Source organism: Ambystoma mexicanum, chromosome 6p, assembly GCF_040938575.1.
Source record: "Ambystoma mexicanum isolate Mex_15411 chromosome 6p, UKY_AmexF1_1, whole genome shotgun sequence".
In the NCBI taxonomy this organism is placed as follows: domain Eukaryota; kingdom Metazoa; phylum Chordata; class Amphibia; order Caudata; family Ambystomatidae; genus Ambystoma; species Ambystoma mexicanum.
In genome coordinates, this window is record NC_090935.1 from 13,791,267 (window position 1) to 13,814,916 (window position 23,650).

The 23,650-nt window shown below is 45.3% G+C and overlaps 1 protein-coding gene across 1 annotated transcript in view; it reads right to left on the bottom strand.

Annotated features, from left to right (window-relative positions):
* CARD8 (caspase recruitment domain family member 8) overlaps nt 1–23,650 on the bottom strand; it is a 917,106-nt gene that overhangs the window by 699,907 nt on the left and 193,549 nt on the right. The window contains exon 4 of the mRNA XM_069626623.1: nt 18,787–19,007. Coding sequence (XP_069482724.1) covers nt 18,787–19,007 — 221 coding nt within the window. The remainder of the gene's footprint in view (nt 1–18,786; nt 19,008–23,650) is intronic.

Here is a 23,650-nt window from a genome sequence, read left to right on the forward strand (position 1 = left end):
AAATTATTTTTTCTGTCCCTCATAGCAAAAAAAATACACACACATATAAGAAGTTCACTTACTATTTTCTTGTAATTTGTGTTGATTGTAGTGCGTCCGTCTACTGTCGGTCCTGGCTGCAGAGTTTCTGTGAGGTAATTACTTTGGAGGCATAATTCCTTTTTTTTATGGTATAATCCATTTCATTCCACATGGTCATTAAATGCATGTTTTTTGTTTCAGACGTTTAGGTTTCCCTATTTATTCACTAGTACTTATAATGTCTTTGTGTGTCCTTTTTCTAAGTTGTGCATTTTTGGTGTAAGACATTAGTACAATTTCAGATACCCCCTGATTGTTTGGGTACTGTTCATCTCATCCGCGCCTATCCCTAGACAAGTGATCAGTCCGTGCCTTTCCAATATGAATAGCAAGGGGGTTCTGACATCAAATGTCTGGCTTACTTACTTTGTGTCATTGAAAAATCTAGCCCAGGTGGTTTTCTTCACTAACAATCACAATATTAAAATTCACATGGTGTGGTACATGAAAACGTTCACCTTCTCATATGTTCTTAAAGTACATGCCTTAGGGTTTGCTCTCAGATCATGGTACACATGCATGGGGCAATAGGAGGCATCCAACACAGACTTAATTTGCATACAGGAAGATAAACTTTAATGCCATTAACGTTTTCTGATAATGCTGTTTCTTTCTTCCTTCATTTAGTTTCCCTGTGTGTGGCTCTAATTTGTATGCATTGTGGGTCTTCATATGTATTGTTTCTACTACCACAAGTGTATATGCAGTCTTGCATTGTTAGCTAGTTATTGCATGTTTACCATTACATAAACACCCCTCACATCTTGCTACCAACATAATACACTCAACCCCTTGCAGGTAGGCATTTTTAATTGGCATTATTTTCACATGTGATGTCATCAGTGATGTCATCAATGACATTTGTCATGTCTTGTCATGTCATCTTTGATATCCTGGGTGTTAGTCTTAGCAGTGCACGGTGGTGGCGCGAGTTATGGTTGCTTAGCTGACATAAAAGAAAGGGGCTAAAGATGTGATGGCGTCAGTGATGGCATCAATGACATGAGTGGTGGCATCTGTTATGTTCGGGGTGGTAGTGGTAGCAGTGGAGAGAGCTGATGGAAAAAATGGGTGATTAGCCTACCATAACTGCTGAATTTCAGGGTTTTTTAGATTTTACTTGTAATCATAACGTCCTTTTTACAAAGTTTTTGTACAGAATGGCATAGGTTTTTAATAGGGCAACTTAACCATAACGTCCCTTTAACAAAGTTTTTTTTTTTTGTGAATATATATATATTCAGTAAAAAAGCTTTGTTAAAGGGACGTTATGGTTAAGTTGCGGTACTAAAAACCTATGAAATTCAGTGAAAAAACGTTGTTAAAGGGACGTTATGGTTCAAAGTAAAACCGAAAACCCCCTGAAATTCATAAGATAAGGAACCATAACTCGTGCCACCGTGCACTGCTAACACTAACACCCAGGACATCAAAGATGACATCACAAATATCATTGATGACATCACTGATGACATCACATGTCTGGCTGCCCCTTTTTTCCTTTACTAACATATCTAGGCCACATGGTTTTCTTCAGTAACAGTCAGGACCTAAACATTGAAAACTTACTATATTTTTACACTTATCCTTCAAGTATCTTCTTACAGTAATTCCCTTAGGGTCCAGTCACATCATATGAAACATATACATAGGGGAAGACACAAGCTGCAAAGACAGCAATCCTTTCTGTGCATGAAGATAATCAGTAGAGTTGTCAGCACTTTCTGATAGTTCTGTTGTTTTTTTATTACTGTACTTTCCCTGGATATGCTCATATTTGTATACATTGTACTCATGCTACTTTCCTTACGGTCCAGTCACATCATGTGATATATATAGATAGGGTAAGTAGCAGCTTTGAAACAGAGCAATCATTTCTCTACATGAAGATATCAGTTAGGTTATGAATTGTTTCCGCTACTACTTCTGCTTTTTTGCTTACTTCACTTTCTTGTCTTTTTGTGTTTTGTCTGTAGTAATGCAATTATGTAATACATGGGTTTTATTAGCTACTTATTACATATTTCACAGTACACAAAACTCTAATAAGAAAACAATTATCATTTCATTATTGAACATATCAACATTATGAATATTATACCTTCATCATGTATGCTGCACACAATGGTATGTTTCTACATGAGTAGCTTAGCATACTAGATAGAACCCCATAATAGAATGCTATTTATATCAATGCATTATTTAATGCACTAATTCGCTTATGATATTTATTGCAATGATCCTTGACACTTTTTTCTCAACATTATATTAAGAATCCCTTGTTCAGAAATTTCATGAAAAGTAAATACTCATGTGATGTCATCAGTGATGTCCTCAATGACATTTGTGATGTCATCTTTGATGTCCTGGGTGTTAGTCTTAGCAGTGCACGGTGGTGGCGTGAGTTATGGTTGCTTATCTTACCATAACTGGCGAATTTCAGGGGTTTTTCGGTTTTACTTGGAACGATAACGTCCCTTTAACAAAGTTTTTTCACTGAATTTCATAGGTTTTTAGTAGCGCAACTTAACCATAACCTCGCTTTAACAAACTTTTTTCATTAGCACGCAGACAATATACAAAGATAGAGTGTAAAAAGCAACTTCTCAGGAATGGCTTTACACAGAATGTTGCAAAGTAAGAATTTATGCTCCATCACAGTGAAGGTCAGCTGCTTCAATTTTTTGCTCACGGGCCGGAATGGCCCACGACTCGCACTATAAGGTTCTATTGTTTTTTGACCTTGACAGACAGGGATCGTGCCAAAAGACTTCTTTTGAAGTAGGGGTGCAGTAACGTAAGAGACGATAAGGATGACATTTCTGAAACGAAACCGCTTTTATATATTATATAACTATGAGAAAGATCGTTGGCACAGACAGAGTCGTATTTAGGGACTGCATTACGCCTTGACCATGGAAAATGCCAATATAATGTAAGTAACCCTTTAGATTATTTTATACCGGAATATAATAAAAATAGTGTGGCGTTAAAGCCCGGTTAAGTTGTACTTGTTCGTTCAATGTGGCATATTGTTTTGTACCACGCACTATCACCACCGAAGTGGTCCCCTGACGCACAGATGGCTCTGAAAAAGGCAGAGGAGAGAGTGTGAGTTAGTGGGAATAAGTGAACATACTCCGTTGCACTATCCTCGCTAGCAAATAGTTTCACGCCGTAAAAAATAAAATGAATATTTTTAATGAAGATCGGCTGGTGAGACTAATTTATGTTTTTAAAACAGGTACATCCTTCCCTACTGTCAATGCCACGATTTTCAGACCCCGGGTGACGGATTTTTTAACTGCCAGGTGCAGCTCCTAGTGAACAACTTCATGACCCTCACCATTTTATGGGACAATCGCCAAGGACCAATATGCCCTTACGCGGTACTAGTGGCTAGAACCAACATACCAACCGTTATGGTGGTCTTATGCTTCGTTGTTGCAACAGCCTTTGCGATTATCAGTGTGACTATAGTGCTTCTTTTATCGTAAACCAACACCCTGTGTAGTGCAAAGGAACAGCGCGTGACTCAAGATGAACTTTTGCGGATCGACAGCAAAGACAAATGCAAATCGCTGAATATTCTCTAAACATTTGATGTCAGATAAATGTACTTTACAAAATGTACAATCTTGCTGTTTGCTTTTAAATCACAGTTTCATATTCCGAATTGTGGCGCGCTGTGTTGTGAGATGATCTGTGTTGTTTTCCGGATTCTGTATGAAGTCGCGTAGGAGCAGTGTTGGCAACTCCTTAGTAAGAAAAGTATCTATTGGCCGTCATAAAAGTAGCTAGAAGTAGCTAAATGACGTCATAACCTAATTTGCATAATTCACCAGGTGCATGATGAGTGATTGCCGAGGGCATGGTTGTTATAGCCTCTCATTGAGCTCACCCCTTTTTTGTAATGAAAGTCGCGAATGCACAGATGCAAACTCATTATATCCATATGCCTACATTCACATGCAAATGCAGTAGTATTTAAATAAACCCCACAATGATTAGGTTGTTCTGTTGTCGCTTCTTAAACGTGTACTGCCATTTTTAATATGCTAGTATTTTATAATCCATAATGCCTCATTGTTGGAACAGCCTTCCGATTATCAGTGCGACCATAGCGCTTCTTTTATCATAAACCAACACCCTGTGTAGCGCAAAGGAACAGTGCGTGACTCAAGATGAACTTTTGCGGATCGACAGCAAAGATAAATACAAATTGCTGAATATTCTCTAAACATTTGATGTCAAATAATGTACTTTACGAAATGTACAATGTTGCTGTTTGCTTTTAAATCACAGTTTTATATTCCGAATTGTGGCACGCTGTGTTGTGAGATGATGTGTGTTGTTTTCCGGGTTCTGTGTAAAGTCGCGTAGAACTGGAGACAACTGGGCGCGTTTGGCTACGCACCCTGTAACGTCACGGAGAGAGGCAGGGAATATGACTGCTTTGATAATGTCAGGCTTAGTGGCGGGAGATATGATTTAGTGTCGCAAAAGCAGGTCAGCCAGGTCGATGGTGCAAGTGATAGGATTATCACATAATGTCGACGCACAGCAGCCTGATTTATCGTTTGTTTAGTGGACAAAAAGTCGGGTAAGGCCCATAGGAAATTGTAATGTCAGCGGACATAAGGAGGGTTCTTAGAACACTTTCAACCTGACAACGAACAATACGAACAGCGTCCTCAGGACACCCCCATTTTGTTTATGTACGAACATTTAAGGACACCGCAAGTGTTCTTAGCTCAATTTTAACTTGCTTGCAAACAAAACGGACACATACTCCGTCCTCAGACCACCCCACCATTTAGTTTATATAGAAAATTTCAGAACAGCCGTGTTGTCCGCAGACAAATCGAACACAACAAAAGCGTCTAGCACATAAAAAAAACATAACATTGAACCTATCTCATACTCCCCCACCCTTCCCAAACACTCTTACACACCAACACACTCCACTAAATACAATTTTTAATCCAAGTTTCACCGCGCTGTCCGCGGTCGTCGGCGAATGCAAGATGGCGGGCGCCACAAAAAAATCTGACGCGCTCCATGCACCACGCCGTCCAATCAGCGAAAACATCGCATGTCCGCGGACATCACGCAAGCCGGTCGGCCAATCGGGGCGCTGTCCGCGGAGCGAACAGGGAGATATCACACATTTTTTTGCCTTACATTTTGGTCATTTAAAAAAAACTACTCGACGGATTTACACCAAATTTGCAAAAGCACGCTTTCGGGACCAAGCCCCCGCTCCTGCCGCAAATTTGCTGTAAATCCGTCCAGCGGTTTGGGATGTAGGCGTGCGCAAAGTTTTTTCCCATTATGTCTATGGGAAAAAACAAAAGTTTTGGGACCCCCCTATAGCTTTGCCCCCCCGGACAAATCCTCTCCAAACTTTGCAAAATAATTCAGATTGGGCCATATACTTTTTTTGCAAAGTTTGGTGAGGATTCGTCCAGAGGGAGAGAAGTTATAAGCCACCCAAAAAATGCTCTTCCTATGGAAACACCAACTTAACCATAACTACATGGACGCTACCGCGTCCATGTAATATTTATATATATAAATATATATATATATATATATATATATATATATATATATATATATATATATATATACAATTACACAACACATACACAGACTGTGATGTCTACCTATGGGCCCACACACAGCAACAACTTATACATGCACACACATTACACATTAATACACAAAACATCAAACATTTACACAATATCCACCACTACATCCAGAGTAAAACATCAAATATATGCCACCCTCAATTCACACGCATACACAACAGTTGATACATATTTGTATATTCATATATGTCATTGCAGGAAGATTTCAAAATCATATTCAATATTTGTTGGGCCTCATTACAACTCTGGCGGTAGCCGTGCCGGTAAAACTGGCATGGCTGCCGCCGGAGTTGCATTTTTTTCCGGCACCCGCGGATGGGCAAGAACCTGGTCATGCCAAGTTCGGCAGACCCGGTAATTGCCCATTTGCGGGTGCCGCCGATAAGGGACTCCCCATCCCCATTCGGCCCCATAGTGCTGAATGGGAATGGGGATGTCGGATGCACCCGCACCAATCAGAGTGGTGCCGGTGCATCCAATGTGCTCTGCTCACGGGTGCCATTACAACCGCCAAGTCATACCTGGCGGGTGAAATGGCACCCGCGAGCAAAGCTCGTAGTATGGCGGTCCGGGAACTACGGTACCTGCATGCTTACTGGTACCATAGTTCCCAGACCGCCATGCTTGTAATGAGGCCCATTGTCTTTCTGACGCTTGTATCAGCTTGGATTCACATGTTTTGCATAGGCCGCCATCTAGTGGTAGTTGTGGAGTATTGCATGACTTGTTTTCAATCTTCGAAAAGGGACGTCGACAGGGCTTGTCTGTAATACTATCCCTAGTGTGACGTGTACTGTACCCTTGGTCCTCCACGTGCCAAGGTCTTCAGATTGTTTGTTTGTGACATGAGGGAGCATGAAGTGTATGCATCAGTAAAGGAAGGTGAAGAAAGATTTAAGATGTTTCCATCCATGTACTTTCAACTCCAAGAGGGAATTAAGGGTGGACGTATGTGAATCTAAGCAGATACAAGCGTCAGAAAGACAATTACAGGTATGTAATATTGTTTTCTGGAGCTTGTGGATCTGCTTAGAATCACATGCTTTGCGTAGACTAGAAAGCAGTACCAGGAGAAGGAGGTTGGTTGTTAGAAGGTACAGTGGCAAAAAGATGTCTTAACACCACCTGACCCACCTGTGAAGCACTCCTTATATAAGTATCTACACAGTAATGTTGCGTGAAAGTGTGTATTGAACTCCATGTTCCTGCTTTGCAAATAGGTTCTTGCGGCACGTTAGCAATGAATACTAGGGTAGCCCCAATACCTTGAGTTGAGTGTGCTCTGGGCGAGAATGGTAGTTCTCTTGGACAGAGAGTAGCAAAGTTGGATGCAGTTCACACTCTTCCAGTAGCTATGGAGACAAAGACTGTTTCTGTTTTCCTTATAGACTTTGTTTTTATTAAGGTAGCAAATTACTGCCCTCCTGACATCTAGTGAATGGGGGTTTCTTTCTTTTGAGTTTTGTGGGTTTTGGAAGAATGCTGGAAGTTCTAAAGACTGATTGGGCCTCATTACGACCCTTGCGGAAATGAAGAAACGATGGCGGAAATGCAATACCGCCATCGAATACCGCTCGTTGCGATTATGACCCGTCACCGTAAAGTACGATGCCATTAGCGACACCGCAGTGAACGGCAATGCTAACTGCACCAAGTACGCGCACGCGCGCCCTGCAAAACCGGAATTACCGCCATGGCGCAACGGTACGCGAATTCTGACCCTAGCGGACATGTACTCAACGCCATCAAGCATGGCGGAAAGTACCATTCCGCCATGGTGAGAAATACGGCATCGTGAACCAACCGTAAATGGCCCTACTGAGTGCCTGTACTCCACTCCCTGGCCACATTGCACAACTCCTGGCAGGCGCAATGTAGTCACACTATGCAACCAGTGAAATCTACAAGTCACCCATGCATGCCAACGAAAAAATGCATGCAGGGGCTCCAAGTGCCTTGTGAGTGGCCATCCATATTCGGCATGACACCATTGCCGTACTGATGCAGCACAGGCATGTGAAGGTACAAGTACAGCAAAATGAACATTAAGACTACAAGACACAAAACAACAGTAGTCCCCCATCGCTTGCCACCAGTGTAAGGCAACATCCAAAGCAGTACCCTGAGGGAGATTGCACCAGCCCTGTACCCTTGCCAGTAAACAAACCAACCATCAGCAAAAGCATGTACCACACAAGTTGGCAGAGTGACTGAGCAGCCAGGCAAATCTCAAGAGTGGCCAATGGGAGCTGCAGGGCACAGATGGCACGAATACAGAAGCTATTCCAATGGACATGACCTCAGTCTCCCCCCAACAAACGCACGCAAACACAGGCACCTGTGACCAGCCATATTCGGATAATCCCATCATTCCACCAATCGACCTGGCTGACAGGCTCCAGTTGGGCAAAAGCTAATCCCCCGCCCCTGAGCAGCACATCATGAAAACAGTCACAATGGCAGCCCCTATCCGTAACCATACTGTGCTACGTAGGCAAATGCGGCCAGTACAGTACCACGCAACTCAACTCAGAAGGCGGAACACAATGCAGATCATCTCACAATACATAGCGCAACAAATCGGAAATTGCTACATCACCTGCAAAGAATTACGCAACACGGCAAATATCGGAATACAATTTTAATGCACATCCAAATAACAAAGGCCATACAGCAATTTGCACATTAACACCAAAACATCCATCATCACCGAGGGCTGCATCCGCAATAATTGACCAGCTTCCACTTGTGTGATGCCCTGTTCCTCCATGGCACACAGGGCCCACATTAATGTTCCAAAAGGCAACATGGAAGCGCCTAGAACCGCAGGTCCGTCCCATGAGGTAGGCACTAGTCCAGCTGAAAGGCTGAAATGTTGCACCTAGCCACCAGTACTGCGTAAGGGCATGTGGCCCATTGGCGATCGTCCCATAAGATCGTAATGGTGCTCCACTGATTTACCCGAAGCTGCAGGTGTCGAGAGTAAAACCCATCTGGAGGAGTGGCGTACAGATGGCATCTGCAAAAGGGCAGGAGATACCTGTCACCCAAATGAATGACAAATTAACCGTATGGCCTTCAGGACTACTGATGCATCACACACTTCATTCAACACACCAAATCCACAAGCATATGCATGCTAGCCCACTCCAAAGGAATATATACACCCCTAAATCAGTAGCGAATCATAACGAAATTAATCGAGGTGAATACACCATTGCCAACGTCTGTTACTGTGCATGCGTCCGTCAAGACAGAACCCATTACATGGGATTAGTAACGTGCTTAGACACAAGTGTATGAAGGCGCGTTGAGACAGGGAGGATCCAACAAGGGCAGATAGACGTTGGTCCCACTATGGCAGCTTTGCATCACATAGCGCAGGGGAAGGGGATCGATTCATAAAACCCATGTACATGGCAGATTCAAATCAAATCAACTGTCCATGCATCCATTCAACATCCCCTCATCCCGCCATGAAAACGCATGAAGATTCACTCACATAATATTTGAAACTTCCATTGCGTCTGTGCGTAATGCAGTCTGCAAAAACCACTGTGCTCCTGCCCGGATTAGTAGTGTTGTGAAGTAACATGTATTTGGGAACGTCCTGCCTTATCGTCCACTACGCTATTGCGCATCCCATTCAATTCATATCATTCATTGCTTGCTCGTTATGGGCCCTGTCCCAAGGACATTCTACAATAGAACGTTACATTTCCAGGCAGACCTGTGGGCGTATCCTCGCCGCTACTTCAAAACCAAAAGCGCTGTCCTTCGAATTCCTCATTTGCAACATTACGTCGAAAAGGCTTCTGTGAACGCTTGCATTCACAATTACATCTATGTAGTGCGGCTGTGTGTGATGATGCGAACTGGCTACAATCACGAATGGGACGCCACGCCCGTCGGTGACGTTCGTTACTGTGCTGCATGAGGGTCCGCCGTCGATCGAGCCCTGCATACCACTGACCCTTCACAAGTATGTTCGCGACTGCAAATATAGTATGTGTAACAATGGGAGCATAGCATTATATTCATTCAAAGTACATTACACTGCCATCGGGATTTGATACATGATTGCAATTGCAAGATGCCATGCGGCCAAATGCAGCGTTTCGTGCGGGACGTGCTCGCCCAAAAGGGATTGCAGCTGCCACAGGTTCAATCAATCAGCACAGGTGGAGCCCATACAGCCTGACAGCACATAAATAGCACACCCAAACCCCTCCCACAACCACACCCACTCCAAAATGCTACCGGCAGGACTAGCGATGTTGGCCCTGGGGGACCAGATAGCACTGCAAGTACTACAACTACAAGAAGACGACGAACACCAACAGCTACAACAACCGGCCGCACAGAGGAGACGCAGGAGAAGGAGGGCAGGGCAGGGTCAGCAAGGCCCACAAGCACTGCCACTACCACCACGCAGGCAGCCCGCAATCCCACGCCTCCGAGCTAATCCGTTCAACCTCAGTGCTGAGCAGATCCACACCCTCTACCGTTTGGACCGGGACACCATAACCGCCATTGTGGACATGACACACGCTGACCTTGTCAGCATGATAGATAGCCCAACCGCCATCCCACCCCTACTGAAGGTGGTGTCTGTACTCCACTTCCTGGCCACAGGCACCTACCAGCACACAGTCGGACAGTTGCATGGCATTTCACAGCCACTGTTCTCACGGACACTCTTCCAAGTGCTCGATGCCCTCCTGAAGCACGCCGACGACCACATCACACTACCACGCACAGACCAGGAGATTACCAACGCAAAAGTGGGATTCCATGCACTTGGCGGCATCCTGGGTTGCATTGGTGCCATCGACTGCACCCATGTTGAATTGGTTGTCCCACATGCCATGGAGGTCCAGTACCGCAACCGAAAACAATATCATTCAATCAATGTGCAAATGGTGTGTGACTCCAACAAGATCTTTACACATTGTTGTGGCCGATTTCCAGGATCTACCCATGATTCAATGGTCCTGAGGAACACAAGAATACCACGCTACATGGAGCGACACGTAGGGCACAGATCCTGGCTACTCGGTGAGTCTCATTCCATGCATGACATCGTGGCCCATTTGATGCGTCAATGACCTTGCAGGAAGGGGGGGGGGGACATAGCACTCTCATTCCACTAACACCCTTTATTTGCCACATACAGGTGATGCCGGGTATCCACTGAAGAGATGGCTCCTTACACCAATCCGGAACCCACTGAACCAGCATGAGGAGGAGTACAACCATGCCCACTCACATACCCGTGTAGTCATTGAACAGGCATTCGGCCTACTGAAGGCTCGTTTCCGCTGCCTCAGCAGGTCTGGCGGGGCAGGCACTCATGTACAGCCATGAGAAGGTTTCAAAGATGGTCATGGCATGTGTCATGCTGCACAACATGTGCGTACGTAGAAATGTGCCCATGCCCCCTGACGCTGAACTGCATGCACCTGAAGATGGTCATGATGAGGGTGGGGATGTGGCGGCACCTCAAGGAGTCCATGAGGCACAGGATGCAGTGAAATCCGACAGAGCATCATAGATGCATGCTTCTAGCAACCACGCATGGTGCCTATTCCATGGAAAGGGGACCTGTGGCACTGTGTGTGTGTGTAGTACAGGCACATTTTGGCCTGTACGCCTATGAAGGCCTCGTACGCAAAGATCAATGTCCACACATCTCATTGGATGATAATGATGAACTGTATTGCTAATGTGAATTGATTTATACACCCTATGGACCCGCCACCCAGAAAAGCCCAACACACCCCCTCCACCCTCCTACCTCCCCCCCGAACACCAGTGTCCAAATATGCATATTGTCCGTGGGTAGACGCTATTGCAAGCCCCTTCTACGGGTATCAGGGGCACCCCTGCCCGTGGAGCGCAGGTTCCTGCCAGATTTACGTTGGGGGCTGCCCTGGACGGAACCTGCAACGGATGATGTCTCTGCCTGCTCACGTCCATGCATGTCCCTAAGGGTTTGTGAGAGCTCAGTGAGCACACGGCGCACAGCGGCAAGTTCACCACATACATCTTTGGACGTCGCATGCAGTTCCCCCCTCAGGCTCTCGGTGCTTTTCTCCATTTGTGCTCTCAGGCTCTCGGTGCTTCTCTCCATTTCTCCCCTAAGGCTCTTACTACTTTGCTCTATTTGTGCCCTGAGTGTCTCTGTACTTCGCTCCATTTGTGCCCTAAGTGTCTCAGTGGATGTTTCCATGGCTTCCCTAGAACCCCCACATTCATTTGCATGATCCTTGAGTAGCGTGGCCACTTGCTGCTGTTGCTCGATCAGCTGGTCGAGGGAGTGTTGCCTCTGCTGGGCCATGGACATTTGCGGTGGTGTGACAGAGGGGCTGCTCAACACATGTTGCCTTGGCACAGGGCTTGTGGGGGTTGGCCAGTCGTCGTCTTGTGGGTGCCCCTGCGTGGTTTCCTCATGGTGTAGGGGATGGAACATACAGGGGGATTGGGACAGGTCATGGATGGGTCCTACGTCGCCAGCACTGTTTTCTGTGTCGGAGCATGCTGGCATGACAGCTGTGTCACCTATGGTGCTGCTACCACCAGAAGCAGTGCCATCTGATACATCCTTTGGGGGGACCTGTGGTGCTGGTGTTGTGGACATGCTGGCTGCTGGGGTGCCTGTTGCAGTCCCCTCCAGTGTGCTGCCACTTGATTCCTGCTGCTGCCATGTCTTGATCCGTGCACCTGAGGTGGAGGGTCTTTGGACGTTGGTCTTGGCCCTCTTTGCAGGTGTGCTGGTAGGGGTGTCCTGCAGCTCGTCGTTGGAATCGGACCCTGTGGTGGAGTGAAGGAGGGCGAGCGTTAGTTATGGGTCTGTGGATATTGGAATGGCAATGTATCACATGCATTGGGGTGGTACATGAGGGTGATTTGGGACTGGGCCTTGGAGGTGGTCTCATTTTTGTGTGCATTCATGATGCTTTTATTTGGCAGCCTGCAGTTGGGGGTGCATGCTGCACATGTAGGGGGTGTTTTTAGGATCTTAATTAATTTATTTATTTATTCTGAGTTTTAGAGGGCGCTATCAGGCCAAAGTATGTATTGCACTATGGGCACACATGGTACTGCACATGTTCGTACTTTGTGGATTTGGCATTGTTTCTTTTGGCCAACCTACCTGATTCTCCGGATGTCGGCACTCCTTTCTCCATCCCTCCGACTCCCTCTATGCTCTCCATTCCTACGGTGGAGGCACAGATTTCCTCCCAGGGGGTCAACTTGATGGGCGAATCTGATCCTCCCCCGGTAGCTGTGGCAATGTTTCTGTTAGCAGAAAGTATGCTCCGGACGCGTATCCGCAGGTCGTCCCATCGCTTTCGACATTGCTGTGGCGTGCGGGGTGTGGTCCCCACCGCACTTACGCGCTGTGCCACCAGGGCCCATATGGTCTTCTTGTTGGCAAGGGCCGTCCTAGTCATTTGACTGGAGAAGACGACGGCGGCATTCTCCTGGAGGGTCTCTGTGAGCACGGTCAGTTCCTCACGGGAGAAGTGGACCTGCCGCTTGCGATCACACGCTTTCTTAGCTACTTTTCCCATATTTATATTTTTAACTGGAGTTGCTAACGGGTTGGGATGTGTGTCAGGGTCGGATTTTTAATGGTTGTGTTGGGATTCTCATTTTATAGTTGTGCGGCGTGCTGTTTCCCGTTCCGGCTACATGCTTTTACTTCCGTTTCCGTATATTTACGGTGGCCGTAATTTGCGGTGCCCGCTCATTACGGTGACCGCTCATTACGGTGACCGCTAAGATGGGTGGCGGAATTGCACCTAGTGCGGCGTACGACGGCGGTAAGGGGCGTTTTGGGGTCATTTCCGCCATCGCAGCCTTTCGGATTCCGCCATGGCGTAATGCTCGTGCCCGATGGGTCGGAATTAGCCGCACTTTGCTCCATCGTGCAATGGCGGAAACGCTATTTACGCTATGGCGGTCAGGTCTGTTGATTTCCGCAAGGGTCGTAATGAGGCCCATTGACATGAAAATGGTCTTGAACTGATAGAGCTTGTAGTTCACTGATTCTCCTCATTGAAGTGATGGTTAAGACTAGCATTATGCATAGGTTTAAAAGGGGGGCCCATAAGATTTGTAAGAATGACAATTAAGTTGAAATACAGGGATTTTTTGACCCCCTCCATGAAAGCTTTAACCATTCTCATACCAAGATACTTTTCTTTGTGGTGTGGTGCATGCCAAGAGTGCAGCTAGATGGACTTTAAGAGAGTTAAACACCAGCCCTGGGTCTAATGAGTATAGCAGCTAGAGTATCATGTTAGGAGGTGAACAGTCAATAGGATTGACATTATTTCTTTTGCACCACAAGACAAAAGGTTTCCACTTGTTTAAATGCCAATGTCTTGTGTTTCGTTTCTGTGTCTCCTTTAAGATGACCATGCATCTTTGTGGTACATTTAAGGGGCCAATCTCTATGACTTCAGGAGCCAAGCAGCCAAGTTCAGTGTTTGAGGATGTGGATGGTGTCTTGTCCCCTGATGCTAGGACAACCTGTTGTAAAGGTTGGGTAGTTTCACTTGGGGGTAAACTGACATCCTGAGCAGGTCTGAGAACCATGTTTGACATGCCCACATTGGGGCTCTCATGATCATTGTGAGGTGTTCCTGGTGCATTTTGTGGACTATGTGTTGGGGGAAACGCGTATGCAAAAGGCCCGGACCAACTGATCCACAGTGCATTCTCCTTGGACTCTGTCTGAGGAAAACTGGATGAGTAATTGCGGCATCTTGTGTTCTCTTGTGTTGCAAAGAGATCTATGTCTGAATGTCCTCAGTCTTTGAAGACATTATTTAGAATGTCTGGGTTTAATGCCCATTCATGTTCTGTGGGAAGCTGTATGTTTCTGCTTAACAGATCCGCTAGACAGTTGTGTTCCCCTGGAACATGTTATGATATAAGCAAGAGGTTTCTGTTGAGAGACCAGTTCAAAATCAACTGAGCAAGTTTGGACAGATTGTGAGTGTGTCCCGCCTTGCTTGTTTATGTAAAACATGGCTGTTGTGTTGTCTGTAAGGGCTAAATATGTCTTCCCCGCCAGTTGGTGTTGAAAGGCTTTGAATCCTGCCAGTAACTCTAGATGCTTCTATCATAACGATAGTGTCCACATGCTGTGTTCTGTTTGGTGGACATAATGGGCTCCCCACCCTAAAAGGTATGCTCCGTTGTTAGAGTGAACTCCACTGCAGGGTTGAGAAAGGGTTTGCCCTTAAATAGGTTTTCTGTTGACCACCACTGCAGTGCTTGAACCATAGCTTGCGAAATGACCACTAATCGTCCCAGTGACAGATTGCTTGAGACCACTGTTTTGCTAGTCACTCTTGTGTTGAACGCATGTGCAACCTTGCGTGTGGCACCAGAAAGATGCAAGAAGCCATCAACCCGTGAAAGCGCATCGCCTTTCGAACGGTTATGTGACTACTGGCTACATAATGAGGAAATTGCAGCATGTTTTGGACTTTCTCGTCCGAGGGGAAGATGAGTGCATCGTCGGTCCAAATGATTTCCCCAGGAACTGTTTATCCTGACTGGTAACGAGACTTGACTTTTTCTCAATGATTGAAAAGTCTAATTGAAACAAAAGGTTTAATGTGTCCTGGGAGTGTTGCTGACACATCTGTGGTATGTCTCCTGTTATAAGCCGTCATCTGGATAAGGGTACAGTGGGAAGGATTCCCAGCGTAGATGGGCTGCTTCCACTGTCAGTACCTTGATAAACACCCTGAGTGCTGAGGCTATGCCAAAGGGTAGCACCTTTTATTAGTAATGGGTGGACCAGACTTTGAACTGCAAGTATTTTTGGTGCGCTGGCAACACTGAAATATGAAAGCATGCATCTTTCATATCCAATGTTGCCATGTAATACATTTGTTTTAAGAGTGGTATGACTTCCTGTAGAGTTGTCATTTTGAATTTTTGTGGTTTGAAATTGTGACGAATCTTTGGATGTCTTCCTTTCTTGCCTAGGGGAGCCCCTTTCCACGAGGCCAGGGAGGTGAGGCCACTACCCGATAGTCCCCCTGGGGGTGGTACTCAGTGGGAAGATCTCATAGGGAGGGCCCCCATATGGGACTAGGGATGACTCTTCCGGGAGAACACAGTACACCCAAAGCACATCCCAACCTCCCTCATCCTCAGTCCCTGGGCGCAGTAAACCAGTCCCCACAACACTTACATGTACTTGTGTAGAGTGGGTGGTCCAACCCTTCTGAGAACCATTGAGACGTGGAAGAGTAGGGAATACCTGCCTGAAGTATCCTGGAAAACTAGGACGAGGAAGAGTCCAGCAAACCCAGGGGAGAATAAATATATTCATACTGGGACAAATAAGAGCCATGAAGAAAGCCTTGCGGAAAACTGTGGAAGCACTCAGGACATTGTTCGACCTCCCTGGACGAACTCAAAGGGAATCTCTCTCTCCAGAGACAGCGAGGAAGCTGTGTCAGAAAAGAGAAGGCTGCCGACGGGGATGCAAGAGCTGCTGAATGTCAGTCCTCTTTCAGACTGCAAGTGGCAGACCGATCCGAAAGATGGAAAGGTGGAAACAGGATAGAAACAAACCACAGAGCCATACGGTCGTGGAGAAAGCCTCCAACCGCCCAGCCATCTCTGCTACGGAGCAGTCACAGCCAGCAAGGATACCACGAGCCAGCAAGAATGCGGGAAACTGAACATAGCAGAGGAAGCATCCTGTGTGGGCAGAGAAGACCCAACCATGAACCACAAAGGTATCAGGGTGTTGGGGGAGGCCTGAGAGACATGGTCTGGGACTCAAAGAAAGTTAGAGACTGCCTTGAGTAGGTGGAGTCATGAGAATACATGGCAGAATAGTGAACCAGGTATATTCCTTGTAAAGCATGAAGAGCCAAGAAGGGTCTGAGACCCTTACCCAATAACAAACTGCCTCCAACGTCATCTTTATACTCACAGTACCTGGTAGGATGGAGATCCAGGTGGGCTGTGAACACTGAACATTGTAAAGAGTCTGAGAAGAACCATGGGAAGGGAGTCAACCCCCTGGTGTTGATGAACATTGTGAAAGAAGCCAAGAGAAGGGAGTCATTCCCCTTGGTGTTGATGAACATTGTGAAAGAAGCCAAGAGAAAGGAGTAATTCCCCCTGGTGTTGATGAACATTGTGAAAGAAGCCAAGAGAAGGGAGTGATTCCCCCTGGTGTTGATGAACATTGTGAAAGAAGCCAAGAGAAGGGAGTCATTCCCCCTGGTGCTGATGAACATTCTGAAAGAAGGCAAATGAAGGCAGTCATTCTCTTCACATTGTAAAAAGCCTGATAAGAACCAGGGTAAGGGAGTAATTCCCCCGGTGTTGATGAACATTGTGAAAGAAGCCAAGAGAAGGGAATCATTCCGCCTGGTGTTGGTGAACATTGTGAAAGAAGCCAAGAGAAGGGAGTCATTCCCCCTGGTGCTGATGAACATTCTGAAAGAAGGCAAATGAAGGCAGTCATTCTCTTCACATTGTAAAAAGCCTGATAAGAACCAGGGTAAGGGAGTAATTCCCCCGGTGTTGATGAACATTGTGAAAGAAGCCAAGAGAAGGGAATCATTCCGCCTGGTGTTGGTGAACATTGTGAAAGAAGCCAAGAGAAGGGAGTCATTCCCCCTGGTGCTGATGAACATTCTGAAAGAAGGCAAATGAAGGCAGTCATTCTCTTCACATTGTAAAAAGCCTGATAAGAACCAGGGTAAGGGAGTAATTCCCCCGGTGTTGATGAACATTGTGAAAGAAGCCAAGAGAAGGGAATCATTCCGCCTGGTTTTGATGAACATTGTGAAAGAAGCCAAGAGAAGGCAGTCATTCCCTCTGGTGTTGATGAACATTGTGAAAGAAGCCAAGAGAAGGCAGTCATTCCCTCTGGTGTTGATGAACATTGTGAAAGAAGCCAAGAGAAGGCAGTCATTCCCTCTGGTGTTGATGAACATTGTGAAAGAAGCCAAGAGAAGGCAGTCATTCCCTCTGGTGTTGATGAACATTGTGAAAGAAGTAAAGAGAAGGGAGTCATTCCCTCTGGTGTTGATGAATATTGTGAAAGAAGCCAAGAGAAGGCAGTCATTCCCTCTGGTGTTGATGAATATTGTGAAAGAAGGCAAAAGAAGGCAGTCATTCTCTTCACATTGTAAAGAGCCTGAGAAGGGCCAGGGGAAGGGAGTCATTCCACCTGGTTTGGAGATGATATACCTCAAGCCAGGTGGGAGAGATGAAAATCCAAGCCGTGGTGAAAAACTAGAAAGCCCAAGATGGCGTGAGAGTAACAGGATGGGGTAGAAGAAACAAAACCCCAAGGCAGGGTAAGGTTCCAAAGCAGGACCTGAGAATTGATTCCCCAAGAGGGGAAGAAAGAAACAGTATCCCCAGTTGGGGTGAGAAAATCAGTAGCCAAAGACAGAGATTGAAACATGCAAACCATAGGTGGGCACAGAGAAACTGTGTTCTGGGGCTGAGCAACTATACTCAACTATAAGTTTCAGAGACTGTTCTTTCACCAGAATGCAAAGACTAAGGAGACCCTTTGAACTGTATAACCCAGCACGTGGCCTTAGGAAAAGCCAGGGAGACATTTCAGAAACCAGTGACCACATCCATGGTGAGAGACAATCTTTGATGAAACTTTCTGGTTATATTGGTTAGTCTTTTGTATTAGTGGTAAGGGACAGAAATTAGGGTAGATTAAGTTTAGATGAAGGACTGAATTCTGTTGAAAGATATCCTGACAAGCACGCGTGTTTTTTTGCTGTGAGATAGAGCAAAAAGCCCCTTAAAAGTTAGAGAGAGGACAGACCTTATTGCATTTGTTGTAATGAACTTCACTCCGCAAATCATACCTCTTGTCCATCTCCTGTGTCTAACTTACCACAGTACCTAACTCTCCTGTATAGAGTACCACTGGGGTGCAGACCCACAGAAACAGTGATGTGTTACACAACAAGGTGATACAGGGATTGCAGCTGTTATTGACACATATTCTTACATTACACTGTACCTTTCAGAGAGACAAAGTGAGGGAGGTACACAGCTTTCACAAAGCCTGGATCTGCTTTGATGTCAAACAAAGACCCAGCAATCTTAAAGTCCTTCACTCCATCTCCTGCCCGCTGGTGTCCCCAAGGAAGTAAGTCATACGTGATGCATCCTGCAGACTCCACCTCGAAACACAGGCGTGTGTAAACACAGGCAAAGGTGCCTTTTCCAGGAAATGTGGCCCTTTGAAAAATACAAATATAGATGCGTTAAAAGAATAGCTTGCAACATTAATTTCTTCCTCAGTTTATATGTCATTTACGTACATATCAAAGATAGTGAGGGTCAAAAGCAGACATTTTGAAACTGAACGAAAAACGTAAAATGGCAAAAGAAAATATACACAGCCAACGGAAATGTCCTTAATTGATTTAAAGACACAAATTGAGGAATTGAAAGACAAAGAGAAACTTGCCTTACTGCTACTACTCGACCTGTCGGCAGCATTCAACCATGTAGACCACAAAGTCCTCTGCTCGCATCTAACGACTGCTGCCCTCTTCTCCAACAAAGCCACCAAGTGGATCCAGTACTTCCTTGACAATAGGTAGATGAGAGTCTTCTCATCCTCAGCCTCGGTCAAACCAGCATAAGTCCCTTGTGGGGTCCCCCAACGTTTGTGTGCATCCCTAACTCTTTACACTGTCCTTGCAGCCAAGTTATGGAACACCTTACCTCTACCACTCAGAAAAGAACTACTTTCCATTCAGACGGAACATGAAAACCTGGCTTCTTGCCCAAGAATTATAGCTACCAACAGCACAGCATGGAACAGAAACTGCCCTTGTTGCCCTCAAAAGTCAGATTGATGAAATCAAGGACAAAGGTAATGCCGCAATCCTACTCCTCTTAAACCTCTCAGCGGCGTTCAATCTAGTTGATCACAAAATCCTCTGCAGCCACTTATCCACTGCAGCTCACTTCTCCCCGTCCGCCTCCACATGGATACAATCCTTCTTGGCGAACAGAACTATGAGGGTCTTCTCCACAGCAGTGGCTGCAGACCCCATCCCTATCACATGCGGAGTCCCACAAGGTTCCTGCGTCTCCCCCATGCTCTACAATATATTTACAAAACCTCTATTCGACAAACTGGAACGTCTGGGCGTCGTCTACACCAACTATGCAGATGACACCCAGATACCCCTTACCATCTCAGGCAATTACAACATGGACGTCACCCGGATTAATGAAATCTTCTCCATCATTCAGGCATGGATGGCCACACACAGTCTATGCCTGAACGATGAGCAGACAGAGTTTCTCCTTGTCGGCTCTCCTAGTAACTTGTTCAAACTGAGCCCCAGCTACAACAACATCATCATTGATGGCAACACTATCCCCATTGTTAAAAGTGTAAAAACCCTAGGCTTTTACCTTGATGCTAACACCAATCTCTCCAAACAAATCAATATGACCGCATCAGCCACTGCTTACACCGGAAAGCTGATCAGGGCCAGTAGACCCTTCCTATCCCCTAATAGCTGCCTTAATCTTGCCAGGGCCCTCATACAGTCCAAACTTGACTATTGCAACAGCATGTACCTAGGTGCCAACCAATCCATAATTTCCAAACTTCAAGTGCTCCAAAATAATGCACTACGAGCAGCTCTCAACATCCCCAAGCGAGAGCATATTTCCGATATCAGAAAGTCATGCAAAAGGCTGTCCATAAGACAAAAAATAGACTTGAAAACCGTCTGCCTTACTTACAAGGCTTTAAACCACCTAGCCCCACCATATTTCACCAATAAATTCACCATGAAATCTACCAACAGAACCACTAGATCCTCCAACACACTCTGCCTAACAGTACCTAGATTCTACTTAAAAAGGGCAGGCGGCACCAGGTTCTCAGTACTTGCCTCCAAACTCTGGAATACTCTACCACTCAACATAAAATCCATTGAGTCATTTCAGATTTTTCGGAAACATATTATTCACTGGCTACTGACCAAAATGTAATACTCACTCCTTACCGCCAGCCACCTAAGTATACGACACTCTGTTTAATCATGTTTGTAATTTGTAACTATTGATGTACTGAATATGTTTTGGAAACTGCACATATCCCACTTGGTTGGACTATGGAAATGTATATATGCCACCCTGTAAATGCTTCCTTAAGTGCCCTTCTACCTCCGGGTCTGGAGCGCTATATAAATAAAATAAATAAACAAACAAACAAAAAAACAGCCACCACTAACAGAATCATAAACCGTGCATCTTGTTAGAAACACACTAACTTGGGCTGATCCTTGTAAACCAATCCTGCCATATTTGTAACCTGTTATCTATTGTGTCCACTGCACCGTATGTTGTATAAATTATTAATGCTCCATCAATTGTATTATCCATGTTTCGCTGAACCTCATTTTGTAATTATGTAAACTTTCCTGCTTGCCTGTAAAACCTTGCACATTTTATAACCTTGCTCACTTGTAAATTATGCAAAATTATGTAATATTATAACCTTGTCTGTAGCTGGAACTACCTTGTAAGAAATGTGCCCAGATGCATATGGGCTGGGTGCGCTATACAAATAAACAAAATACAAATACAACAATATGTAGTAAGACATGAGAACATGAGACTCTAAAATAATGCATACCAACCTCAAGCTGACTACAAATGCAAATGGTTCATGAAAGCAGATGGCAATGTATCAATGTGGGAATTATGGCAACCTTCTCTTGTGGGTGACAAAGGGGAGGGGGCCAATGGGGTCCCTGGAATGAACACTGAGCAAAAGAAAAAGCAGTTGAATGTGCTTGCCTCAATCATGTGACACTGAAAACGAGGCAAGTGAGGCTGTGTCGTGTGTGGTACACAAGTGTCTTTGGGGCAGAGAAGCTACTTATACGCAAAGGATGTGGGGACTGTCCCAGTCACAGGATTAAGAAACAACTCAGGACTCAGGAAATAGTGTTCAACCAAGTTTATTTTACAACACAAAATATCCATGGTTTAGGGTGGAATGGATAAAAGGATCAGGAAATTCTAGCTTGCCGGAGTACAAAGTCTGCCAGGTTTTTGCAATGATTTTTACATTATGTCTAATTCTCTTCTTTGTATTAAGGAATTTGTATTCTGTGTTTTTGTTTTTCTGTATGCATAAGGTTTGTGTTTTTAACCATATGTGCAATAAAAAAAATAAAAAAAATAGTCTGTGAGTCCATCCCTCACTGCCCTATGTTTTGGTGTCCTGGCTGTCAAACAGGACTCACTCTCAGTCAATGGGGTTTCACATGCCCCCTGCACTTCTTTGAGGTTTGTATGGGTTTTTTTCAGTTGCAATCTATGTAGTAAGGTTTCTGCCACTGTTGCGGTCAAGATTCTGAGCTTTCTTCAGGAGGCCCCCCACACCTGGCGGATCCCTGGGGTCCGACTTGCTTTAGATCTTGGACCGCTTGTATCATGTTTCTCTAGCTCCCACTGGTCCAGGGAGCATTTGGGTTGTGCCTCTAAAAACTGGCAAGTAGCTCTGCCACAGTCATCGCTAACACACGTTGAACCGGTTACACCTTTTAAGACATCTCTATATCCCTTTTAAACTTCCCAGACTGCTTTTCTTTTCTCTCTCTGATCTTTCCCGTCTTCTACAACAATCTGGCAAGCATCACCTTGCCTCCCGTGTCTCTTCGTCTTCACAGGGTGATCTTGCTGATCACCACCCCTGGCACCTGTCCTCCTCTGTGCTCTGGACTTCCTTATAGACTTTCTGTATCTTTTTATTTTCCTTTTCCTATGCCCCTCTCTGGGATTCTCCCCTCTGTGTCACCTGTGTTATAGTCTCTTCATCTTCCTCTCCACTCCCAGGTTCTCTCATCTACTTTCTTCTCTTAGGGCCTTTGTGGGTCTCCCTGTATCTTTCCTCTTTCTCATGTGTACTCAAGTGGACTCCCTTCTGTCGCCTCCTCCTTTCTGCTTAGCTCTATCACCTGGCCCACCTCTGTTGTGCTCTACTGCTTGTTTACCTTGCTTTCAGATGATGCTGCTAACTTCAACGCAACACTTACCACCAACGTAACCCCTCACCAGTCCTACAAGCAACCTTTTATAGGATGTATAGCCCCCCTGGCTTGTGAAAACAAACTTGCATCAGCTGGTACAATCCGTGCCAGGATTGGCCTATCATACTCAAACACTGGTTCACAGATTAACCTTGTTGCAAAGCCACCATTACCATGGTTCCTTGGAGCAAACCATTCACAAAAGTGTCTATCATCTTGCTCTTCACAACAGCCCTGTAGTCAGTCACTGCAGCACATGGAATTGTCTGGCCATCACAAGGAAGTTACTCATGTTTTTTTTTTTTTTTTTTAGCCACTACGCAACATTGGTCTGCAACACCCATAGGGACACTGTGATCACGCTACACTCCGTTGGTTCTACTGGTACCAGTTGTGGAAGGTCGGAAGAAGTAGTCGGACACGCTGAGGACATTCTACATTATCTTTAATAAAATTATAGGAAAAAGGTCTGCCTTTCTCAATTGCCAGAGGGAAAACCCTACCTTATCTAAAGGAACTAAAGGTGCTCGTCAGATGTCAGGAAGTCCAAAGTAAAAATGGCCTCCGTCCACAAATACTCTTGGGTTTTGTGCTTTCTGTGGTCCTTTACTTAGAATATCTTTCCTTCCAATTGTTCCTCACACTCTTATAGACTCTTCACAGTCGGTTAATTCAGGCTTTCCTAAGTTGGGTTTAATTTGATACCTTTTTAGGCTTCCCTTGTCAAGGTTTCTCTCTCCAGGACTCTCTCCTCTTTTATTCCGTTTTATTTACTCTTACTTACTATGTGTTTCTAGGTTGAACTTTATCCAG